Source organism: Myiozetetes cayanensis, unplaced genomic scaffold (assembly GCF_022539395.1).
Source record: "Myiozetetes cayanensis isolate MyiCay16 unplaced genomic scaffold, myiCay2020 scf6-25, whole genome shotgun sequence".
NCBI classification, from domain to species: domain Eukaryota; kingdom Metazoa; phylum Chordata; class Aves; order Passeriformes; family Tyrannidae; genus Myiozetetes; species Myiozetetes cayanensis.
The window spans coordinates 33,147,983-33,167,886 of record NW_026087853.1 but is presented as its reverse complement, the minus strand read 5'-3'; the positions used below and the strand labels follow the sequence as shown (position 1 = coordinate 33,167,886).

General features: G+C 43.8%; 1 protein-coding gene across 6 annotated transcripts in view; it reads right to left on the bottom strand.

Moving 5' to 3' along the window:
* Positions 1-1,549: 1,549 nt before the first annotated feature.
* SUSD6 (sushi domain containing 6) overlaps positions 1,550-19,904 on the bottom strand; it is a 100,221-nt gene continuing 81,866 nt past the window's right edge. For all 6 annotated transcript variants that reach the window (XM_050335081.1, XM_050335082.1, XM_050335083.1 and 3 more), the window contains 4 exons: positions 13,567-13,764; positions 10,454-10,592; positions 8,879-9,300; positions 1,550-7,079 (listed from right to left, as the gene is read on the bottom strand). In XM_050335081.1, the coding sequence (XP_050191038.1) occupies positions 7,054-7,079; positions 8,879-9,300; positions 10,454-10,592; positions 13,567-13,764 (785 nt within the window). In that variant the 3' untranslated portion in view covers positions 1,550-7,053. The remainder of the gene's footprint in view (positions 7,080-8,878; positions 9,301-10,453; positions 10,593-13,566; positions 13,765-19,904) is intronic.

The following is a 19,904-nucleotide window of genomic DNA, read 5'->3' as shown; positions in this document are numbered from 1 at the left end:
TTCCTGGGATATCCACCCGTTCAGAACATCTTGTTTGGGACCCAAGCAGTGCAGTCGCCCGGCTGGCAGGACGCCTGGTGAAGGTAGAAGCCCATCTATGCCCTCTTCTGAAAAGTTTCTCAAAGCAGCATAGAGCGGTGTCTTTTCTCGAAGTGGAGATGTTCCTGCGTGCCCTGGCCTTTTTGCCCTTCAGGCAAAGGGCCAACTGTTAGGGAAGACTGCCCAGACCACCCACCTCACGCTGCCTTCCCTCAGGGCTTGCCTTCCACAGTCATTTCTCATTGCCAGAGGTGACAAATCACTTACAACATGTCAAGAAGAGCACATTCCTGGCTGCCAGAATTGCTGTGGCAGGACACCACAGCTCAGTGAAAAACTAATAATTTAAAAACAATTCCTGAAGGCCAGTGATTCCCATGTGCATGCACAGGCCACAGGGCTCCAGCTTTGCAGCGGTAAAATTACAGTAAAATCAGCTTGTTGTGTAGGTATAATTTTAGGAACAAATGAAAAGGGGTAGGTGTCACTCCTTCCATTCTCTTTAACCTGGCTGTTCCTCCAGAGAGGATAAAAATCATGTATGTGAGTATACAAAAATCTCACAACACCTTTAAGGACTTCACTTTGAGCAAGTTGGCCAAAAGGACATCCTCTCACCTTCCCTCCCCTATTAACACTACCAATAGATTTCATTAAAAGAAAGGAACACTCATTACTACACTTGCCTAAAAGAGCAATATTACCTTAGGTCTTTGAAGCAAAGCAAACATTAATGACAGTAACCAATAGCAGTGGACTGTATATCGCACTAAGAGAACAATGGGTGTCTGTTCCTCTGCAGTTTCTGCTTCTGCCATCCTCCCAGTGCAGCACAACTAAGCAGAAAAGAGCACAGCCTGCACCCAGCCTCAGCTCTGCATTCAGACGTGCACTGTCTACACCCATGTATTTGTAAGATCTCTCTAATGTCTCCTATACTGTCCTGCTACCCACTTGGGATTATTATTTCACCAGTGAGAGCTATCTTCCCTCAAAAAATAGCATTCTCTTCCTATACATACTGTTCTCCTTATAAAGACTCCAATATTATTAGCCATTTATATTTACCCCTTCTTCTTCAGAAATCCATCAATACCATACACGATCTCTTTAAACCTTTTCCCATCGTTAACAACTTGGCCAGTCTCCCTTATCTTCCTGTTCCCAAGGGCCCCACCAATGACAAGACAACAGGTCCAGGTGGCACTCGAGTCACCACAGCCATCCCAGAACAGCCTCTGAACCTTGGACCTGGCTTCATTCCTCATACAGTTCCATGCAGGCACACCCAGAACAGCCTTTGCTTCTGAATGTGGAAACAGATGATCCTTCTCAGACTGCACCTACTCTGTACCTCCCTTCCCCAAGCCATTTGAGCATCCCTAGCTTTACCTTCATCCTGATCTTCCCATGGAAGGCATTGCACTACTGTAATATATTGATTAATGGTTTGAAAGATTTCCATTCCACAAGGTTTAAACAGCTAAAAAAAAAAGAAAACCACAAGAAATTATAGCTTCACTTCAAAAGAATTTTTTTTAATTTAGAAATGCAGTTATATACATAGAACAATTAAATTAAACTTTGTACAAATATTAAAATACTATCTTCACACCCACTGCAATGTACAGGATACCAGAAAATACATATAAAATAAAGCAAAATAAAATCGATTGAGTGACATCCTGCACAGCATCAATTATGGTTTAAAGTTCCACATATATATGGAGTACCATTCTGCAAATAATTCCATAGTGGTGCAATTCAGATAAAAAGAAAACATACAGGAGAGAAGAAAGGATTAATGCACAAAGGCAATCAAGCTCCCCTTGCACTTGCATCAGCAACTACCAGCAACCTACCCACCGCATCATAGGACATCTGCTGCACAGACAACTTCACTTTGTTTTCTTTTTGGAAGAAAGCAAATCTGAGAATCTGAACATTTTCCAGCACAACTCAGTTGCCTCTGTCCTTGCTCACTCGAGGACAGAAGCAAAAGCAAAGCTTGTGGAAAGCATATGCAGAGCATCAGTAGAACATGTTCTGGTGGGTACATAGATCTGAACATCTGCAGAGGGTCGAATTTGGAAGCAGTGCTGATCACAGGTCCCTGAAGTGTGGGAAGTAGCTTGCTCTGTCCTGGTGTGGTAGGACTGGAAAAAGGCTTATTTTCTGTATAAAAATACATCTTAAAATGAAGCCTGCTCTAGGAAACCTCTTTGCACTTTCATAGCATATCATAGAGAATAAACGTTTTCTAGTGAAGTCCTTCTGCAAACAAAGGTTTCCACAAAGAGCAAATTCAATCTGCCGCTCCCTGGTAAGGGCTGAAGGGTGAGGATGGGGTGAGGCAGGATGTGCAAAATGAATGGGATTTATTGCCTTTATATACAAAAAAACAAAGTGAAATTTATTTAAATAGTTACCTGGAGAGAGTAATAAGGCAGGTTTTTTTTTTTAAACTGCTATCAGAACAGTAAAACATTTTGCAAATACATACTAAAAAGGTCAGCAAGGACATCTCAGTGTGTCCAAACAGTTGAACATTAATTTTTCTTATACAGCAAGCGTGCTGGTGTATGCTAAATCATCTAACATAAGCACAAGCTTCCTTAGAACCTGGTTGTGATTGCATTAGCTCATTAGCCTGCAGCATACCTCTGTTTTCAGTACAGCTCTTCCTTAGACCCCTCCTTGCATTCCCTTTTCTGTGCTGCAAATGACTTAACCATGCCAGATAATTTCCAGTGGCTGAGCCTGTTGCTCTCTTAACCCCACTCCTCAGTATCGACCCAAGTCACCAACCTCTGGGAGCACCTTAGGATGTTTCCTCCCAAAATATGTGGAACAGTTCTTCCTAACACACCTGAGTTCTCCCCACACTGAAAGACCAAATAAAGGCTGCAGATGCATTAAACTATTCACCACACCGGAGCTGAAAGGCCAAGAAGAAACTGCCAGGGAGATGTCCAAGGGGTGAAAAGCAGCCTGCTTGCTGAGTAAGCATTCTGCTACACAGCTCCTTCCCCGGTGGTTAAAGATAAAAATGCATTAAGCTCTTTCCCTCTCTAACTCCTGAAGTTTTAACTTGGCAACAACTCCACAGGCTCACATGCTGCAGCACATCTCTCCTCCTGACTTCATTTTTACCTCTTCTGCAGTTACTGGTGGGGAATGCAAGCTATTCAAAACCACAAACACCCCTCTCTCTCACCAGTGCCGCTGGCACTCTTCAAGGTGACAGGAGGCTCTGCCAATTCTAGCTGTCTCATCCTTTCAGGTAAGCTTCACGATGCAGATCCTGACAGGAGACTGTCCCACTTCCCCACAGATCACTGCCAGCTTCACTTTCTGGCCCTCTCAGGCTGGTCCAGTTCTGCAACACTTGGGCTGTAAGCACTGTGGTAGGTTGCATTTATTTTTCCAAAAACTATGCAACTAAAAGGGAGCAAGAAGGTTTTCTATTGCACATAATATCCTGAATTTCTGAAATGCCCTTTTTCCCCCAACCTATCAGACTCCAAAAACAACAGAAACCTTTAAAATAAGTGCTATTTTTATTTTTCCCAATAAAATTAAATCGTTTCAATGTTCTTGAATATCACAGGATCCAGCATGTATGACAGAGCATGAGATGATTATATTGGGAGTGTTAAGTAAGTAAAATGCCTCCCTTTGAAATGTTTTGTCAGATGTGGGTGGGGAACAAAGGGCGCAGAGACTGTGGCCCCATCAGGGAAAAAAAAAAAGAAAAAAAGAAAAATAATTTACTGTGTCACATCTTGCAAGGCTGAGCCCCTGTGCTCCCCATCCACCACACTGAGATCCAGGCTGCATCTACCTTTGGCAAAATCCAAAGAGAACACATTCTTTGCTCAGAGATAATGAACACTCCTGAGAGAGAGTGGAGTTCACGTCTGAGGGGTCTTTAAGCTTCAGCGCTTGCTCCCATAAGTAAAGACAAGACTGTGCAATGTAGGTTTTCCTGTATCCTGTATCTCTGCCCAAAAGACTTCCCAATCCTTCAGCTTCTGCAGAATTAAACAAACATGAATAAGTAATGATCACTTGATAATCAGTAAAGTGAGGCCTTGCTCTCCTATGGCCTTGAAAAACATGTCAGACATCTCTTAGGTTCCTCTGCAGTTTTGTACCTCATTTCATATGAAGCTGAGGATGTGGGCAACAGCAATGTGATGCCCCCAAACTGTTTTCCATGTTCTGGCTTGCACAGGTCCATGGGACCTGTTCCTGCAAGTGTCAGTGCAGGGGACAGAGCTCTTCTGCAGAAGCTGGAATCATCAGATGGTGTTACCAAGCAGCACAGCAGAGATTGGCCTGGGAGCTGCTGGTTTACCCTCAGCAAGCCAACAGAACGCTGCCTGTTTATGCCTGATCACAAGAGCTACACTTGCATATTTCCCTCCACCTCCGCATTTCCCCCGCTCCTTAGAAAAGCCATTTCCAACAATTTTTATGAATGAAACAAAATTGAAGCACTCCCTCTTTGTGCAGCTTGCTTCCTTTTCTTCCCCACCCAAACTGAATTTTCTCTCCCAAGCTGGGAGCTTTGCTTTACAACAGCAGAGAGGACACAGGACCACACATTATGTGTTTTCTGCTGGTGGTGCAGGTGCTTGTCCAGATCAAGGCCAGGCCTTGGGATCAGCTTCCACCTTCTCCCACCAACCTAGTGCTAACACTGGGTTAAAGCACTGCCCCTTGCCGAAAGGTAGCACATTCCCAACTTCTATACCTTGAATTGATGAGGAGTTTGAGGAGACAGGACCTTAAATGCATAAACAGCAACTCCTGCGCTGAGCTGGCTAGGCAGCAGGAAAGAAGTCACATAGTCTTTCCTCCACACTCCCTTACCACTACTCTAGCTCGATCCTTCCATCTGCCCTGATAAACCAATGAATGAGAATTTGCTCAAGATTAGACCATTTCTAACATGGGAATAAAAAATCTAAATACAATCATTCCCATGCTTATTTTCTAAAATTCCAACAGCAGATGTGTAAACAACATTTGACCCCTACAGTGCTTGAAGCTCAGCCCACTGTAAAATGACATGGGATTTTCACCATCCAAACAGAATAAAAAATACCTAAATCACCCAAACGGGATTTATCAAATCCTTGTATTAATGCAAGGTAACAGGAGCCATAGGGAAGGAAGTTTAAAACACTGTATTTTTAAATTAACATCCCTCTATAACAAGGATAGGGAAAAAGGATTCTTTCATCCAAAAGCGCATATTGTCCCATGTATCCTGGGATATAGAAGCTATTTGGGAAGAGGAACAGCAGATACATAGCTGGATACTATGGCCAATCCCTATTTCCAGGAACTGAAGCTAAGCCACAGTAACTTCATAGGTAAAGATGTTGTGTCACTTTTGTCAAGTGCTGTAATGGTTTGTTTCTGTAGCAACAATGATGAGGATGGTAAGGATCGTAAACCAAAATCAAAGCAGCAAAGACAACATCCCTATTTACCTGTATATTACCACATGATGTGTAAGGCCATGACATTTTGCTCCTTCAACTCAAAAATTTAGCAGCTTGTCACAGGGCAAACACTTCCCTGGTTACTTCAAGACAATTATGACAAGGTACATGCATCTAAGAAGCCATCTCTTCTTGCTGAAACCAATCCTATGAAACAGTGTTCAGACCTCCCCAGTGAAGAACCTCACAACCACCGTGATGTTTTTGTGATTGGACCATATACCCCAGACAAATGTGGCTTCATGCAGAAACAGAGTCTTGTTAACAGCAACCAGGATATTCTGACCTGCTGCATATAACCGAGGGAAGGTGGGGTTGGGGTGGCAGAGGTATACATATTTTTGAATTTTCTTTTCCCTACTACCAGAACTTGAAAACAATCCTTAAAATTTAGGTTCAGGAATAAGCTATGGTGTTCTCTAGCTCTACTGTTAACATAGTCAACCCTCCCTCACACCAGCTGGCTGGCACTATATTTAGGAGAGACTTCACAAATGCTGCTTACCCCCAGCCACAAGAAAGGAGCCCTTCCCTGGGCCCACTGGAGCCCTCTAGGATAAAACAGCAGACCCTTGCTGTACAAAGCTAGGAAGACACACTAGCCTCTGAGATGGCAACTACCATCTCAAGTACCAAAGTACCTACTGTGGCTGCAAAGGGAATTTGGGATTATACCAATGGCACTAGGTATTTGCTACCTACAGGCATTTTTTTTCCTCTTAACATTTTCAAAGACATGAACTGCTCCCAGTGTGCTACACCTGTAGAGAAGGAAGGAGGAGACAAAAGTAATTTTCAGAAATGGACTTTTGCAGAGATGGGGACAGAGGGTATTCCTACATGTTGGACTTCTAAGCCTTCAGCGCTCTAGCAATTCTCAGTGAACTGTTATTGCACGGCTAAGTTGTCACACAGCCCATCTCATTTGAGGTGCTTCTAGACATGACAACCTGCCCCTTAACTGGGATCCCTCCCAAGCCTCACTTCAATCCCAGTGAGGCATTTTGTCCTCCCCTGTCACAAAGAGGATGCTGGAAGAAGAGCCTATATAACATATATATGTATATTTAAACTGTGTCTGCACCCAGCGAGCAAGCGGGTTTAGCCCCTGCTCTCTGGGCAGCAGAAGGGCTAGAAAGGCTGATAAGCTGCAACAAGCCGGTGTGAGAAGGAGAAAGGCACAAGAGAAGAGCAGCTCTTCAGAGACTGCTGTCAAACATCTGGCTGGGGAAGAAGAGAAGAGAGCTCAAATGCACTCTGTTCCTTGAGCCCCTGATGCTGATGGAATGGGGAAGCCAGCACTGCACCAACTCCACTGGTGCATCCAGGAGGCAACCTGGCGACATCCTTTGGATCTTCAGCTGAGGGCATCTCTTCTTGGAGGTATCCAGGGTACAGCTCGCGAGGACAGGGAAGACCGCACAGAGTGCTTCTGTCCCAAAGGCAGGGGAGGAGGAAGAAATCCAAGATGGAGAAGGCTAGACAAACACAGCAGACCTCATGCTTCCTTTAATAACGGAATATCTGAATGGTAGGGAGAGAAAAAAAAAAAAAGAAAAAAAAAGTCAAACTTCTGCAGTTTTAACACATACCAGAAAAACTACTGTTGAAAGCAAGATAGGCTCCCACTTCCATAACATGATAATGCAGTGGTCTCCCTGTCATCCCAACGCAGAAGTAGGGAACTATGGAGGACTCTGCTTCAAACTGCCCCTGCAAGTGGGACCATCACCAGCTCCAGCCTGGAGAAACTTTAAGGACAGAGACTCCATCACCACACTGGGTATCCATCTGGTCCTGCATTACCCTACTGCACAAAATATTTTCTTAATACCGAATGTTAATCTGTCAAGTTACAGTTTGTGGCCATTGCCCCATGTTATATCATCTGCCTGATAAGAGCTTAGCTCCACAGTCTTTCCAAGTCTTCATTAAGTAACTGTAACTAATTGTTGGTTTGGCCCTCAGCTGCTTCTTCACTAGATGAAATAAGCCCATTTCCCTCAGTCACTCCCCACAAGCCCCTTGGTATCTTGGCAGGCTACCAACACAGACAGCCCAATTTCTTCACATATCTCTTGAACTGAGGGTTCCCACAACAAGATACAATATCCCCAGTAAAGCCTCATCATGTTGCTTAAGGGAAGGTAGTAACTTCCCTTAAGAACGACAGTTTCTCTCTTTCCCATGACTTTATCAATCTTATAGTCCTTAAAATGCCAAAGATCTGTTTTTTACTCTGACAAGGATGGTTGGAAATAGAAGGATCACACCTGCCCTTATCTAACTTCAGGAAATGCAAACTCCTCCAGTAGCTGCAGCTTTCTCACCTCTGAGCCATAAGCAGAAATTTTACAGTGGTCTGCTGGAAGGGGCAATCTGCTACTGCACGAAAAGCCTTAGAAGCAATACATGTTTCCGAGATAAAAATGACATAGTGACACAGGAAACATCCTTTAGTTTCTACACTAGCAGACATTTTTTGTTAAGCTTCACAGTTGGATTTCTGCTGCTTATGCACTTGAGGTTTAACGCCCATCTTGGGACATGTTAATATTTCTGCCCTTAAGCAGAAATACCCTTTAACTGGTTTTACTGCCAGAGTTCCAGATGGCATTACTATGGCTGTAGGGCTTGACACCATGGAAAAGGGAAGTTCTGCCCTGAGCTATCTACAAGCCAGTTACATTTCTTGCCTAAGACACAGCAGTGTCTGCAGGAGCTACACCTTCACATCAGCTCTGGCAGTGCAGAGCCACTCCTTCGTGGCAGCATGGAAGTGAGGAAAGTAGGATGTACTGACCATTTAACAGACTCGCCCCTCAGCCCTGTACAGTAAGTATAAGCACATCCCTTTTAGCTCTTCTTTCTTGCTAAGGCTATAGCACTGTATGCACTGTGGCATGAAGCTGCTTACTAAAACAGTCTAAAAATGAAGCCCAAACATCACAAAGGGTTTGTATTCGAAGCATGTCCTCTCACTCCCACCAACTTGGTTTCCATACAATTACTTTACTGCTTTTGCACTATGATCCTGGAGGCTGGATTTCTCTGCAAAACCTTTGCTACAACAAGAGTGAGCAGTAGACAATCTTTCTGAGACTACCCTGGTCTCCCAGTCTGAGAACACTGAATTCTTCAAAGGAAGATAATAAATACTGCTTATATGCCTAAGTTGTAAAATGTGCCATGGAGACTGGGACACTTCATTTCAAAAGCTGCTCCAGTGGCAGATGCATATAGGGTCATTCCTAGGTACTCAACTGCAGAACCTACTCTTAAAAGTAAACACTCATTTAGTGTCTCTTGCCCAAGTCACATACCATCTGTGTATTCCTCAGAGGAAGTGAGTGATAAAAGGCTCTGTATGTCACTGCTTTCTGAATCTTGGACCTCTTTGTGTACAGGTCCACTGCTAGCCATGCCAGCTACCCAGGAAGAGGTAGCAGCCTGATGCACAAGAACAGTTTCAGAGCGCTGAGAGCTACTGGCTTCACAGAGTCCAGAACGTCCAGGGGCTTCATCTTCTCTTTCAAAGCTATTGCGAGCCCCTTGGTCCGGCTCCTGCATCTCTCCGGGTCCATTCTGTCCAGCTCCCTCCGAGAGCACGATCTGCACCCGGGAGTCCGAGTGTGGAATGCAGTTCCCTGTGCTGCCATACACTGCTTCTTCATAGGATGGCAAGGCCACTTGGACACCATCCACCATGATAGATACCTGATCTCCAGACACACCTTGGTCTCGCCTCAAAAAAAGGAACAAAGAGGGGGGAGGAGAAAAAAATAAATCAAGTTGAGCATTTATATTATTATATATATGTTAACAAGTAACCTTGTTAACAAGTTACCTCCAGTTACATGCCACAGCAGAACTCTAATTCTCAGCATTGACTTATTGAGGGGAGAACAGACAAATATGAATGGTTGTTTAACAAGGTCAAGCAAGTATAGTCTTGCAGGGCTGCTGTGAATTGATATTAAAAACAAGCAGGGGCTGTAATTCACAGCACCTAATGGATTTAGCAGCAAGAGCTAAAAAGGTTACAATGCTTCCACCCTCACCTACCTTCATAGCTGAATTTGACAAAGGTCATGAGTCAGAGCCTTGTGCTGTTGGCAAAGTGCTCTGACCACGGTTGATTTCAGCTTTATTCCACAATACCCAGCACTGTCTGTTCTGCCGCCTCTGTTGCTGGCAAGATAATGTCTGGCAGGGTGGGGAAGACAGCTCTAGCACAGCATGAATCACCAAACCTCATGAGGCAGAGGCCTGAGAGTACATTTTTTTTTCCAGTGATATGGACTTTTTCAGAAAAGGGCAGACTCCAGGGCCCCACCTCTCAACCTCCCCACTGCTGGAGTGTCTGCAGTGGCTTTGCTGACCTCAGCTGTCAGCAGTGTTATGGCTGTATCCCTCCTCTCATCCACAAACCCAGGCCTGGAGGGTTCTCCTCCCACAGCAGGGAAGGATGGCAGACTTGCATGTGTATCTAATGAGCAGTACTGCCTGAATTCAGGTCCATAGGACCTCAAACAGACTGGGGGAGATGCAGATATGTATACCCAGACACATACTTCAGTAGCTATCCAAGGCTAGAAGAGGCAGCAGACTGATCTATAGCCAGGCTAATAAGGATCATAACTTTTTCCACTCAGAGTCAAGGGAAAAGCACAAGGAAGCCAACACCTGGGGTGGAATATAAGAATGGGTACTGCAGGTGAGCATCACAGATCAGCATTTCAGACTACTACTGGACTAGCAGTATGGTAAAGTAAGTCGAGTAGGATGGGGCGGAGATGTCACTGAGGCAATTAAAATAGGAACAAAGAAGCAAGAGGGGAGTTTCTGCTGCAAAGAAGCAGGTGCTCTGAGGCCCTCCAAACCCCAGCTACACTTACCTGCTATGATGGAACGACTTCAGCTTTGGCTGTAGCAAAACAAACAGCACAACTAAGAGCAGAATCAGGGCAACAGAGCTCGCTGTGGAGGCTACTATGGATAGCGTGGGTACTCCAATTGTCGGAGGAGAGTCCTTTTCTACAAAACCAAGGGGAACACAAGGTAAAACGATCCACTTCCTTAAATAACTGCCACAGAGAAGGAAAAACATCCACATTGCCTGCTCTCAGGAGTTACACCTGGGTGTACATGTGAGGAGCCCAAGTTTCCTATACAGTCAAGGCGCACCAGCTATCTCAGATCTCCAGCTGACACCTCTCTGTAAAGGGAACCTAAAATAAAACATGCACATGTTTTACCCTTGGAAAAACAGGGCAAACAGAAAAGCAGTACAAGCAGGCCATGGAAACTGACAGATGGTGCTAAGGGTCATGTTATATATAGATCGGGCTGAGCAAAAGCTAAAAAAAAGGTCCTGATATCACCAGCAAGGCCAAAATAATTGTCTAACACAATAAGCAGGATATTTTAGGCCAAACAACAGAAAAAAAGCTCCAAATAACAGTTTTTCTTGACTAATATAACAGCCTCACAAAGCAGGGTAGAAGTCACCTGGCTGGCTATAATTAAGACACAGCAAGTATTCAGTTTCTCTCTCACACAAACATATGCAAGAGAACAGAGAGGGAAGGCAGATGTTACTTCAGGATGCTGAGATTTCAGTGTTAAACACATGTGCCCTGTTCACATTACTCCTTCCTACCCTTCTGCAGCTGTACTGCGTGACTGGGAACCAATCTGGCTTTTAAGATACCTGTACAGGAATAAACTGGAAGCACAGAGAGAATGGTCTGGAGGCATTGCTGAGCACTGCATGTCATGCCCAGAATGCTACATTAGTCCCTTCACCTCCCTAGAGGAAATAAATGTCTGCATGTGTTGCTTCTGTCCCTAATTTATGTCTTTGGTAGAAATCTGAAAAGCCTCACCTACTCATCAGCAAATACTATTGTCCATTTCACATTCAGGACATTCCCATTTATGCAACTCCTCTTTTCTACATTTGACACATTCTTCAGGAGCACAGGTCTCAAACTGTAGAGGGAATTCAAGACCCATGCAAGGAGGGATGAGGGAAAGAGCAAGAGGTAAACAGAACGAAAAAAAAAAAAAGCTGGAGAACCATTGTCTTTAAGCCTACAGCCTGAAATCTATGCCCAAACCAGGCATTTAAGCTGTAAAGCCAGTGTGAAATTTTTTGCATCATCCCTTGGGGTGAAACCTACTGGCTTCATTGTTTTGAACTTATTTCTCTGAAAGTTTTTAGAAGTAGCTTGACCGTGGAGAAAAAAAAAAACCAGTGACTGGCACATTTTTCCCTATAGCAAATAGGTTTGAGTAAGGATTTTAATTTTCAGCATTACACAGGGTACTTTGAGTATGCTAACAGGAATGAGGGTAGGCAAATAGAGATGCTCCATTTTCAGCATCAGTACAGATGCTGTCAAATTGCTTACTACCCAGGGTACACTCCAGAGCATTCACCATCTCATGTGCTGAAAAGATGCTCACTAACCTATACAATAATCTGCCAAAAGGCTATGGGACTGACAGGCTCAGAGCTACGCAAAAACATGTGATTACTGCTAGAGGATTTCATTTATTCTGTATGGAGCAGGTAGAATCTTACCCTTACCATTATCAATCTCTTTAAGACCTACAGTCTTTCTCTCTAGTGTCTCCCACCTCCTTCTCCTTTTAGCCCTGTGAATGACACCCACTAGTTAAGACTCTCTGACCCTGACCAGTTGATTCAGAACTTGTATTGTGAAAGCAATGGCTTTTTCACTGAGTCAGATGTTTGATGTATCATATTTTTGGTAAGGCCACTGGACCTTCAAGATGCTAAAGAAATCTGAGGGATTTCTACTCATCACAACACAATTCTTCAGCTAGACCAAGTGCCACCATGCAGGAGTGCCACCCAGGGAATACTATCTGCAATTGCACAGCTTTGTTCTCCAGCCTAGATTTAGCAAGGGGAAGGGGGAATCACTGTGGAAAGGAAGCTTATGTTGAATTTGAAAAGCCTCTTTAGGATCTAGTTGCTGCCAGGTAAACTCCCAGATCCCTTCCTTACACATCATAGCAAGGGGCTATTGCAGTGGCTGTGGCAGAGACACTGAGAAGACAGTGTCTTTGGGAAAGGATATTCCAGAGATCAGATATGCAGTGAACTCCATAAAGAGCTTGAAGAAAGTACTTTTCTGTTTCCTTCCAATTAAGCTAACACATTTTGCTTTATGTATTATGAGACGTAATTCCAGAGTGTACATCTTGCTGACTCAGGATGGTTGAGAAGTAAGGCTCTATGAACAAGCCAAATTTGAAGAGGGGAGGGAGTTCCCCCTTTACTCAGTATACCCACTTTTAAAACCAAAAGGGTCATAGCAAAATTAAGAGCGGTATGATGAACATTATGAACATTTTCCTGAAAACCTTTTTGCTTTCCTGCTTTGATGGAGGCATTCCTGTTCAGCTTCGAGAGAAACACAAAACAAAAGCTGTCCACTTCCATTTGGAGGGAAGCAGAAATCATTTGCCAGCAATGTCCTTTCCTGCCAGTACAGTGAAAAGAAGCACCACCGAGCTCTTTGCCACAAGAAGCCAACAGTTACTTAACCTGTTTGCACAGAAGATCGACTCTACATACTCACATGCACATGTGGACAGACGGGTACACCACTGAGGGAGATGTATCATCAAACCCATCAAGCAAAACCAGACAGCATGGAAAATGCTTCAATCAGGGCCTTCCCCCTTTCTGGGACAACAGCCATCAAAATAAGAGGCTCCACATAAATTACAAGTTGCCTCCTTTGTACTCCTTTCCCTGAGTTGTTTCCTTGTATTAGGGACTCTAAGTCTGCATCTGATGGGCTGCTACTGAAGAGATATTTTTAATGACGAGCTGTGACTGTGAGCTGTGTTTATGAAATTGTTGGAGCAACATGAGACAGCAACATGGACTTCCTCAGTGTCACACTGACTAAGTGTTTAAGGATAATCTGAAGTCAGTGCAAGGGCAATTCTAGAATCAGGGAGCACTCACCTGGGCTGAGCCTGCAGCTGACTTCCATGGCTGGGTTCCACTCTCCATTCTTGCAGGTCAAATATTTATAATCTCCTTTCAGCATGTAGCCTTCAACGCACAGATATTCTATGACACTGCCTGAAGTCAGAGGGTTGTTGCAGGGGCTAGGGTGGCATTTATAGCCTCCATTCTCAGGTTGTGGTGGCTGGGGACAATCTGGAAAAAAAGAAAGCATCATGGAGGACATGTCAGAGGAAGACACCTGTTACACAATATACATGACACATAGGCAGACTTCTACCAATGAACACCCAATATATTAAACTACTTAAACCAAGGAGAAAAACTGTTGCACAATGGCAGAGAACACTGCTCAGTTTCACCTCTGACATGTCTTCTGTGATTGCTAAATACTGCTTGTTATCTCAGTACTACAATATAGTTGGCAGGCACCACTTTGGTGATACTTTTGAACAGTGACACAGAGATTCCATGAGATTTTTCACCAGAAAATCATTGGTGCTACCTTTTCCCCACAGCACTTTCACTGAAGACTGGACGAACCTTACAACCAGGCTCTCCTACTAGCCTGACATGAAAAATGCACGAGACTTCCTACTGAAATGAATGAAGAATGCAAAAATCCCTCTATACTATGGGTACACTGTTAAGATACAGAGCTACCCCACCACAAGACGCCCTGGAAGCCTGTAAACGCACACTGATTTTGGCTATTTTACAGAGATATACCAGAAACAATATGGGGAACAGAGCTTTTCTGCAGTAGGAAGAATTTAATCACTGAAAGGGTGGTCAGGCATTGGAATGGGTTGCCCAGGAAAGAGTGGAGTCATCACAATCCCTAGAAGTGTTGAAGAAATGACTGGGCATGGCACTTAGTGCTACGACTTAGCTACATGGTGTTGTTCAGTCAAAGGCTGGATTCAATGATTTCAAGAGGTCTTTTCCAGCCTTAGTGATTCTATGATTCTATTTGAAAACAAATATACCAGTCTACTTTTAAAAAGGAATTTGTTATATTACAAAAACATTTCTAAAAAACCTCTGTTTACCTAAGTGAACTCTGGAATGCTGAAGACACTTCACATTCCTCCTTGCACCTCCACTATCCTGACTAGTGGGTGTAGACATAGCACATACCAGAAATTTTCATGTAGAATTTTCAATAGCCATTCAAATAAAAACAACAAATCAAAAAGAGGAAACTGCAATGAAAATAGAGTATTTGTATTGCTCAGAACTTCCTCTCTCCTGGCAGGTCACAGTGACCCTGCAGAATAGTGCCAATACCTCCTCCCACTGATGATATGCATCTGCCTGGCTGAAAGATGGAGAATCCAGATTTTTCCCTTTTAATCCACATAAGCTTCTCAAACTTCATTTAAAAAAAAAAAAAAAAAAAAAATCATAGATCCCTCTCAAGATCTTCTGGGGTATGGAACACCAGCCAACCCACTCATCACGTTCCATCATAGCATGTTGACTGAAGCCTGCCCTTAAACCCCAGAGCATGAATTCCCATGTTCTGCTCTAAATGTCCCATTTACTGCAGGACAAAACCATGAGAAACAGATGGGCAAAGTTCAAATAACTGGATTCTGGGCAAGACTTAAGAAGTAAAAGAAAACTTGAGATTCATTCACTGTGGAAAAATTTGCTACATTGCTGCAGTGCAAGTGACCCTGGAACCTAATCACACATGAATGCAGCATAGGTAGTGCCTTGTAAACGCCAATAAACCCCAAGATGAAGTGCTGAGCAAAGCCAAGAACCCTCTGGTGTGAGTTCTGCCAGTTTTATAACTGCAATTCAATTTACTTCTTGAGAAAAGGTTAACAGGGGTCTAAGCAGTAGATTTTCAAGAAGACTTTGTTCTTGGGGAGATTTATTCTTAAATAAGCTTCAGAGAAACCACTGTCCTATGCCTCATAAGTATTAACTGTTAACCTCTTCTGTGTTTCTTTATCTTTTCTTTCTGCAATAATTTTGTAACCAATTTTTAACCCTTCACCATGAGGCTAAAACTTGCTTACACTTTAAGCCTCTCCAACACTTAGGAGTAGTTGGGATCAGCCAAAGCAACAGATTAATGGCACATTTCACCTTCAGGCACAAATGCCCTGATTCATCTCCAGCCCAGCAAAGAGGTTTCTTGCAGAAGTGCAAGGACCCATTTGAGCACCAGAGATATTTTTAACGGCTTAACGTGTACCTCTCTAGACAATGGCAGAGAGCTGTGGATAAAAGCCACTGCAGTTGCCAAAACTCAAGAGCAGAGAGGACAACTTCCCTACACCTTTTTATACCACAGTAGGTATCTGGAATTGCTTGGGAGTCATGAAGAGCATCTTTCTGCTAACTGACTGCAGCAAACAGCTCATTCCCTCTGTTCCCCCTTCTCCTGAGCTGCACCCATGTGTGAGCCTGGCCACTGTGCCAGAAGCCCTTCTGCACATGGTGGCAGCTCATTGTTCGGTTCCCCTTCTATCATAAAGTGCCACCTTCACTGATGAGGTTTCTGAGTTATGTCCAAAAAATCAGCACCCAACAAGAAACAGGCACTCATTTACATTGCGGTAGCACTCTCAAAGGCTTGGAAATATCAAAACATCAGGCACTTGCAGAACCCTAACCTGGCCTCCTTACACAAGGGTTTCAGGCCATGCACAGCTATGCAACTGCAAACTGGTTCCCTCCTCACCTCCACAGGCCACCTGGAACATAAAAGGAGAGAAGCAGCTGATAGGTGTATTCAGGCACTTGTCCTTGACTTGTTCTCTTAACAGGGAAAAGAATTAGTCACCTCCTCTTCCCCCTCCCCCAACCTTCATTTGCCATCACAGCATCCAAGAGTGTCACAAGTATTTTAAAATGTCACCTGGACTGTGATAGAAGAACACTGTTTTATGTGCTGGGGAAACAGATAAAAAAGGTCTGGATCAGGTAGCCAGAACATAAACATGTTCCATCCTCAACATGATTGAACTGATCCTGAGCTGTCCTCTGCAGGGCAGCCTCAGGGAAACAAAGCATTTCAGAGCCTGCAGCTTTGGGAAGGTCTACTAGACAGTGCTGATGGAATTAAAAATTGCTGAAGCTGACCCAGGCAAGGCTTGGGTGGGTATGATGGACTGGTGGTATCTGAAAAACTGAGAAAGTCAAACACCTCTGCTCCCTGTTGGATCTAGCATCTCTGACAGAACACAGCACCTTTACAAATCAGTGCCCAGTACAGCAACACAGACACCCAGAATGCTTGGGAAAGACAGTGCAGGTTTCCACTACAGTGACCTGTTCCTACGGTAAATAGCCTCAGCTTTCACATGCTCCATGATGCATTTCTTCAATTGCCTCTGTATGTGCACTCCAAACTAGAGCTAATAGAAGAAAAGGTACGAGTCTGATTCTGCACAACCCTTTGTATCACCAGCAGCAAAGCTTACACCTCAAGTTTGCAGCACTGGTATATCCACAGCAATACAGAACCGGGCAGAGCATCCCATTTACTGCTTTCCACAGAATAAATTACTGACACATGAGGGGTAAAAAAAGCTGGGTGCCAACGGCTACCAGAACGCATGTCCAGAGCAGCCCACTCCTGACTAAGTCTGCAGCCAGAAGGTGCGGACGGAGAGGGATAGCTGCCTGTGTGAACTGTTTATTACCACTCCAGAGCATGGCTGTGCCATCATGGTTCAGTACTGGGTTTGGGAGTAGCCTGACCCAGCTCTCCTTCCATCTCATGCTTCCCAGTGGGCTACTCACATTCAACCCTCAGCAGCATTGCTGTTTGAATATTACCTTGGCACGCTGACACTTTTTGAGACACATGAACTAAAACCTGGAGGATGTTTTTTCATTATTTCAGCCCCAGTTAAAGCTTGACAGATTTCACAGGATACAGCAAAACTGTGACATCCTCCCTCCCTTCTGTCCCTCCCCTCACCCCGGGATTTACCCCTCCCAAGTTTCAAGGGGGTGACACAGTGGATACAGTAAACCTTCGCACAAGGTTACAAAAATTCCTTTAAATCTGTGTGACACTAAGTACATATATTGTAACAATTACCTCCTTGCCAATAGTATCAGCCTAGACTCACAGTCGCACTGGCATATTTGAAATAGAAAGAAACATGCAGGAATTTCATGACCTCCCACTCTGGAACACATGTTTTTGGAAGCATCCCAGGGCTTGTAAGACATCTTAAAACAAATGTTCATGCCAGGCAGGGAAGAGTAAGAGAGCCAAGTTAGAGAAGTTACCAACTTCCTAATGGGTTCCTGACATTCTAGGCTTGCAAAGCTGTTGCCAGCATCTTGATTCATCAAGCTTTGAGGATGCACAGAAGGGAGTTTTAAACATTGTTGTGCAAAGGGGGCAAAACTCTACTCCCAAAGGCCCTATTTCTAAGTGGTACTGAAGCTTATGACATCTCCAGAATGCTCTACCAGCATACACTGCTGGAAAACAGGAAGGAGATAACAACTGGATAGAGGTCCTAACACTTTGAACATCTCTGAACTCTGTTCTGAGGTAAAGAAACAGTCATTTTGAGATCGACAGGCAGAAATTAAAGTTATACACTGGAGTTTCTGCAAATGCCATTCCAAACCACAAGGTATTTACCATATAGATGATTTTTTAATAAACAAATGAAAAAAATACTCAGCCAGTATGCACCTCCACCCAGTTTCCCACCAAATCACCTTCAATCACTTCAAGGAATGTTATCTGCTCTTATGTTCTTTGAATAGCTGTTACCAACTTGACAAGAATCACCACAACACTAAGGAACCTATTTTTTATTGCAGTCACAGCATCATCACATTGTACCTTCACCAGCCCCCTTTTCCATGACTCTGCTAATAGCAATAAGCTCCACTTGCTTCCTTGTCCACCAGATTCACAGACAGCTGTGAGGGGTTGGAACCTAGCTTGTTTCAGACACAGTAAGAGATGTCTGTTGGCCAAAATGATCAACCTAATCACCAAAGAATGAAATGGACCTTCCATGTCTGGGCTGAGGTGAAACTGAGTCTAGGTCCTCACTGCTGACCTGATGCAGAATTATGAAGCATTTCTAACATAATGTAATAAAGACACAAATCCATGTCAGGGTCATATACAATGCCACAGATGGAAGCACATGGTATGTTGTGTGCTGACACAAAAGTGGGGAGTTTAGATACTCAGAACATAAACCCCAGGAGCACAGCTGACCTCCATCACCAAGAGTGAAATTCACAGATAAGCAGATGATTTCCAAAGCTCAAGCAGGATTAGCCTATTGTGGTAAGGATCAAGCACAATACACTCTATTTATACATGCATTGAAAGATTAAAATATACTTTAATCTGACTGGACAATTGCTCCCCAGCACTAACCTTCTTCGGCCAGGCACAACACCAACCAGGAGTCTGAGACCTCTCTACAATCTTTGCTTGTCACTGTGTCTTTTTTCAGCTAGTAAGATTCATGGACCCTGTCTGCGCTCTTACACCCTTTTTTCTGCACCAAGCAACTGAACTGTACTTTGGTAACTCACCTGTTTTGCTGGGCAGTCTGACCACACAGAAGTGAAAACAAAATCCTCCTTAACAAAATGCATTCTTAAAAGAGAAAAAGAACAAAACCCCACAAACAAACAAACGACCACAAAACCCACAACAGGGCAACTTCTAATCATAATCGCTAGAATACCTAACTGTAGGTTTGTAACTGAGGGAGAACAAATCATGGCATTGCTCACCTCACACGGGCAGACAATTGGGTATAGCATTGCTTAACAAAGGGATGTTTTGCACTGAACATCCAGTAACATTTCTTCTTCTCCACAGCAGGGCACAAAGATCACTAAAGCTAGGTCAGGAACAGTTTTGACAAATTATAGTTACTCTTTATATGAGTCAGGCCCAAATCCCAGCAATTCCAAGAGGAAGTTGGACTGAGCCTCAGGTAAATTCCTCACTGACTACACAAGTGCTCTAGCAGGTTTAACCATCCTCAGAGGAACCTTACATGTCATCACTGAAGCACTTCAGAAACCATTTGGGTTTACAACTGCTCTGCTGGATGCCCTGAACATGTGCCCTATTTGGATGTTATTAAAATCTCCAGCCTTTTAGACATACCACAACTTCTGTGGGATGTGAAGACTGGAAATGGAAGATCCTAAACTCAGTACTTCTTCATCCACAAGATTTAATCCATTTAACAGATACTATCAAGACTCACAGAGGAAAAACATCCTATAAACAAAACCCACCCTCCTGATCAAGCTGAACATGTCCCCGCCTAGTCTGGTTCAACTTGCCACGATTGTCTCATGCCAGC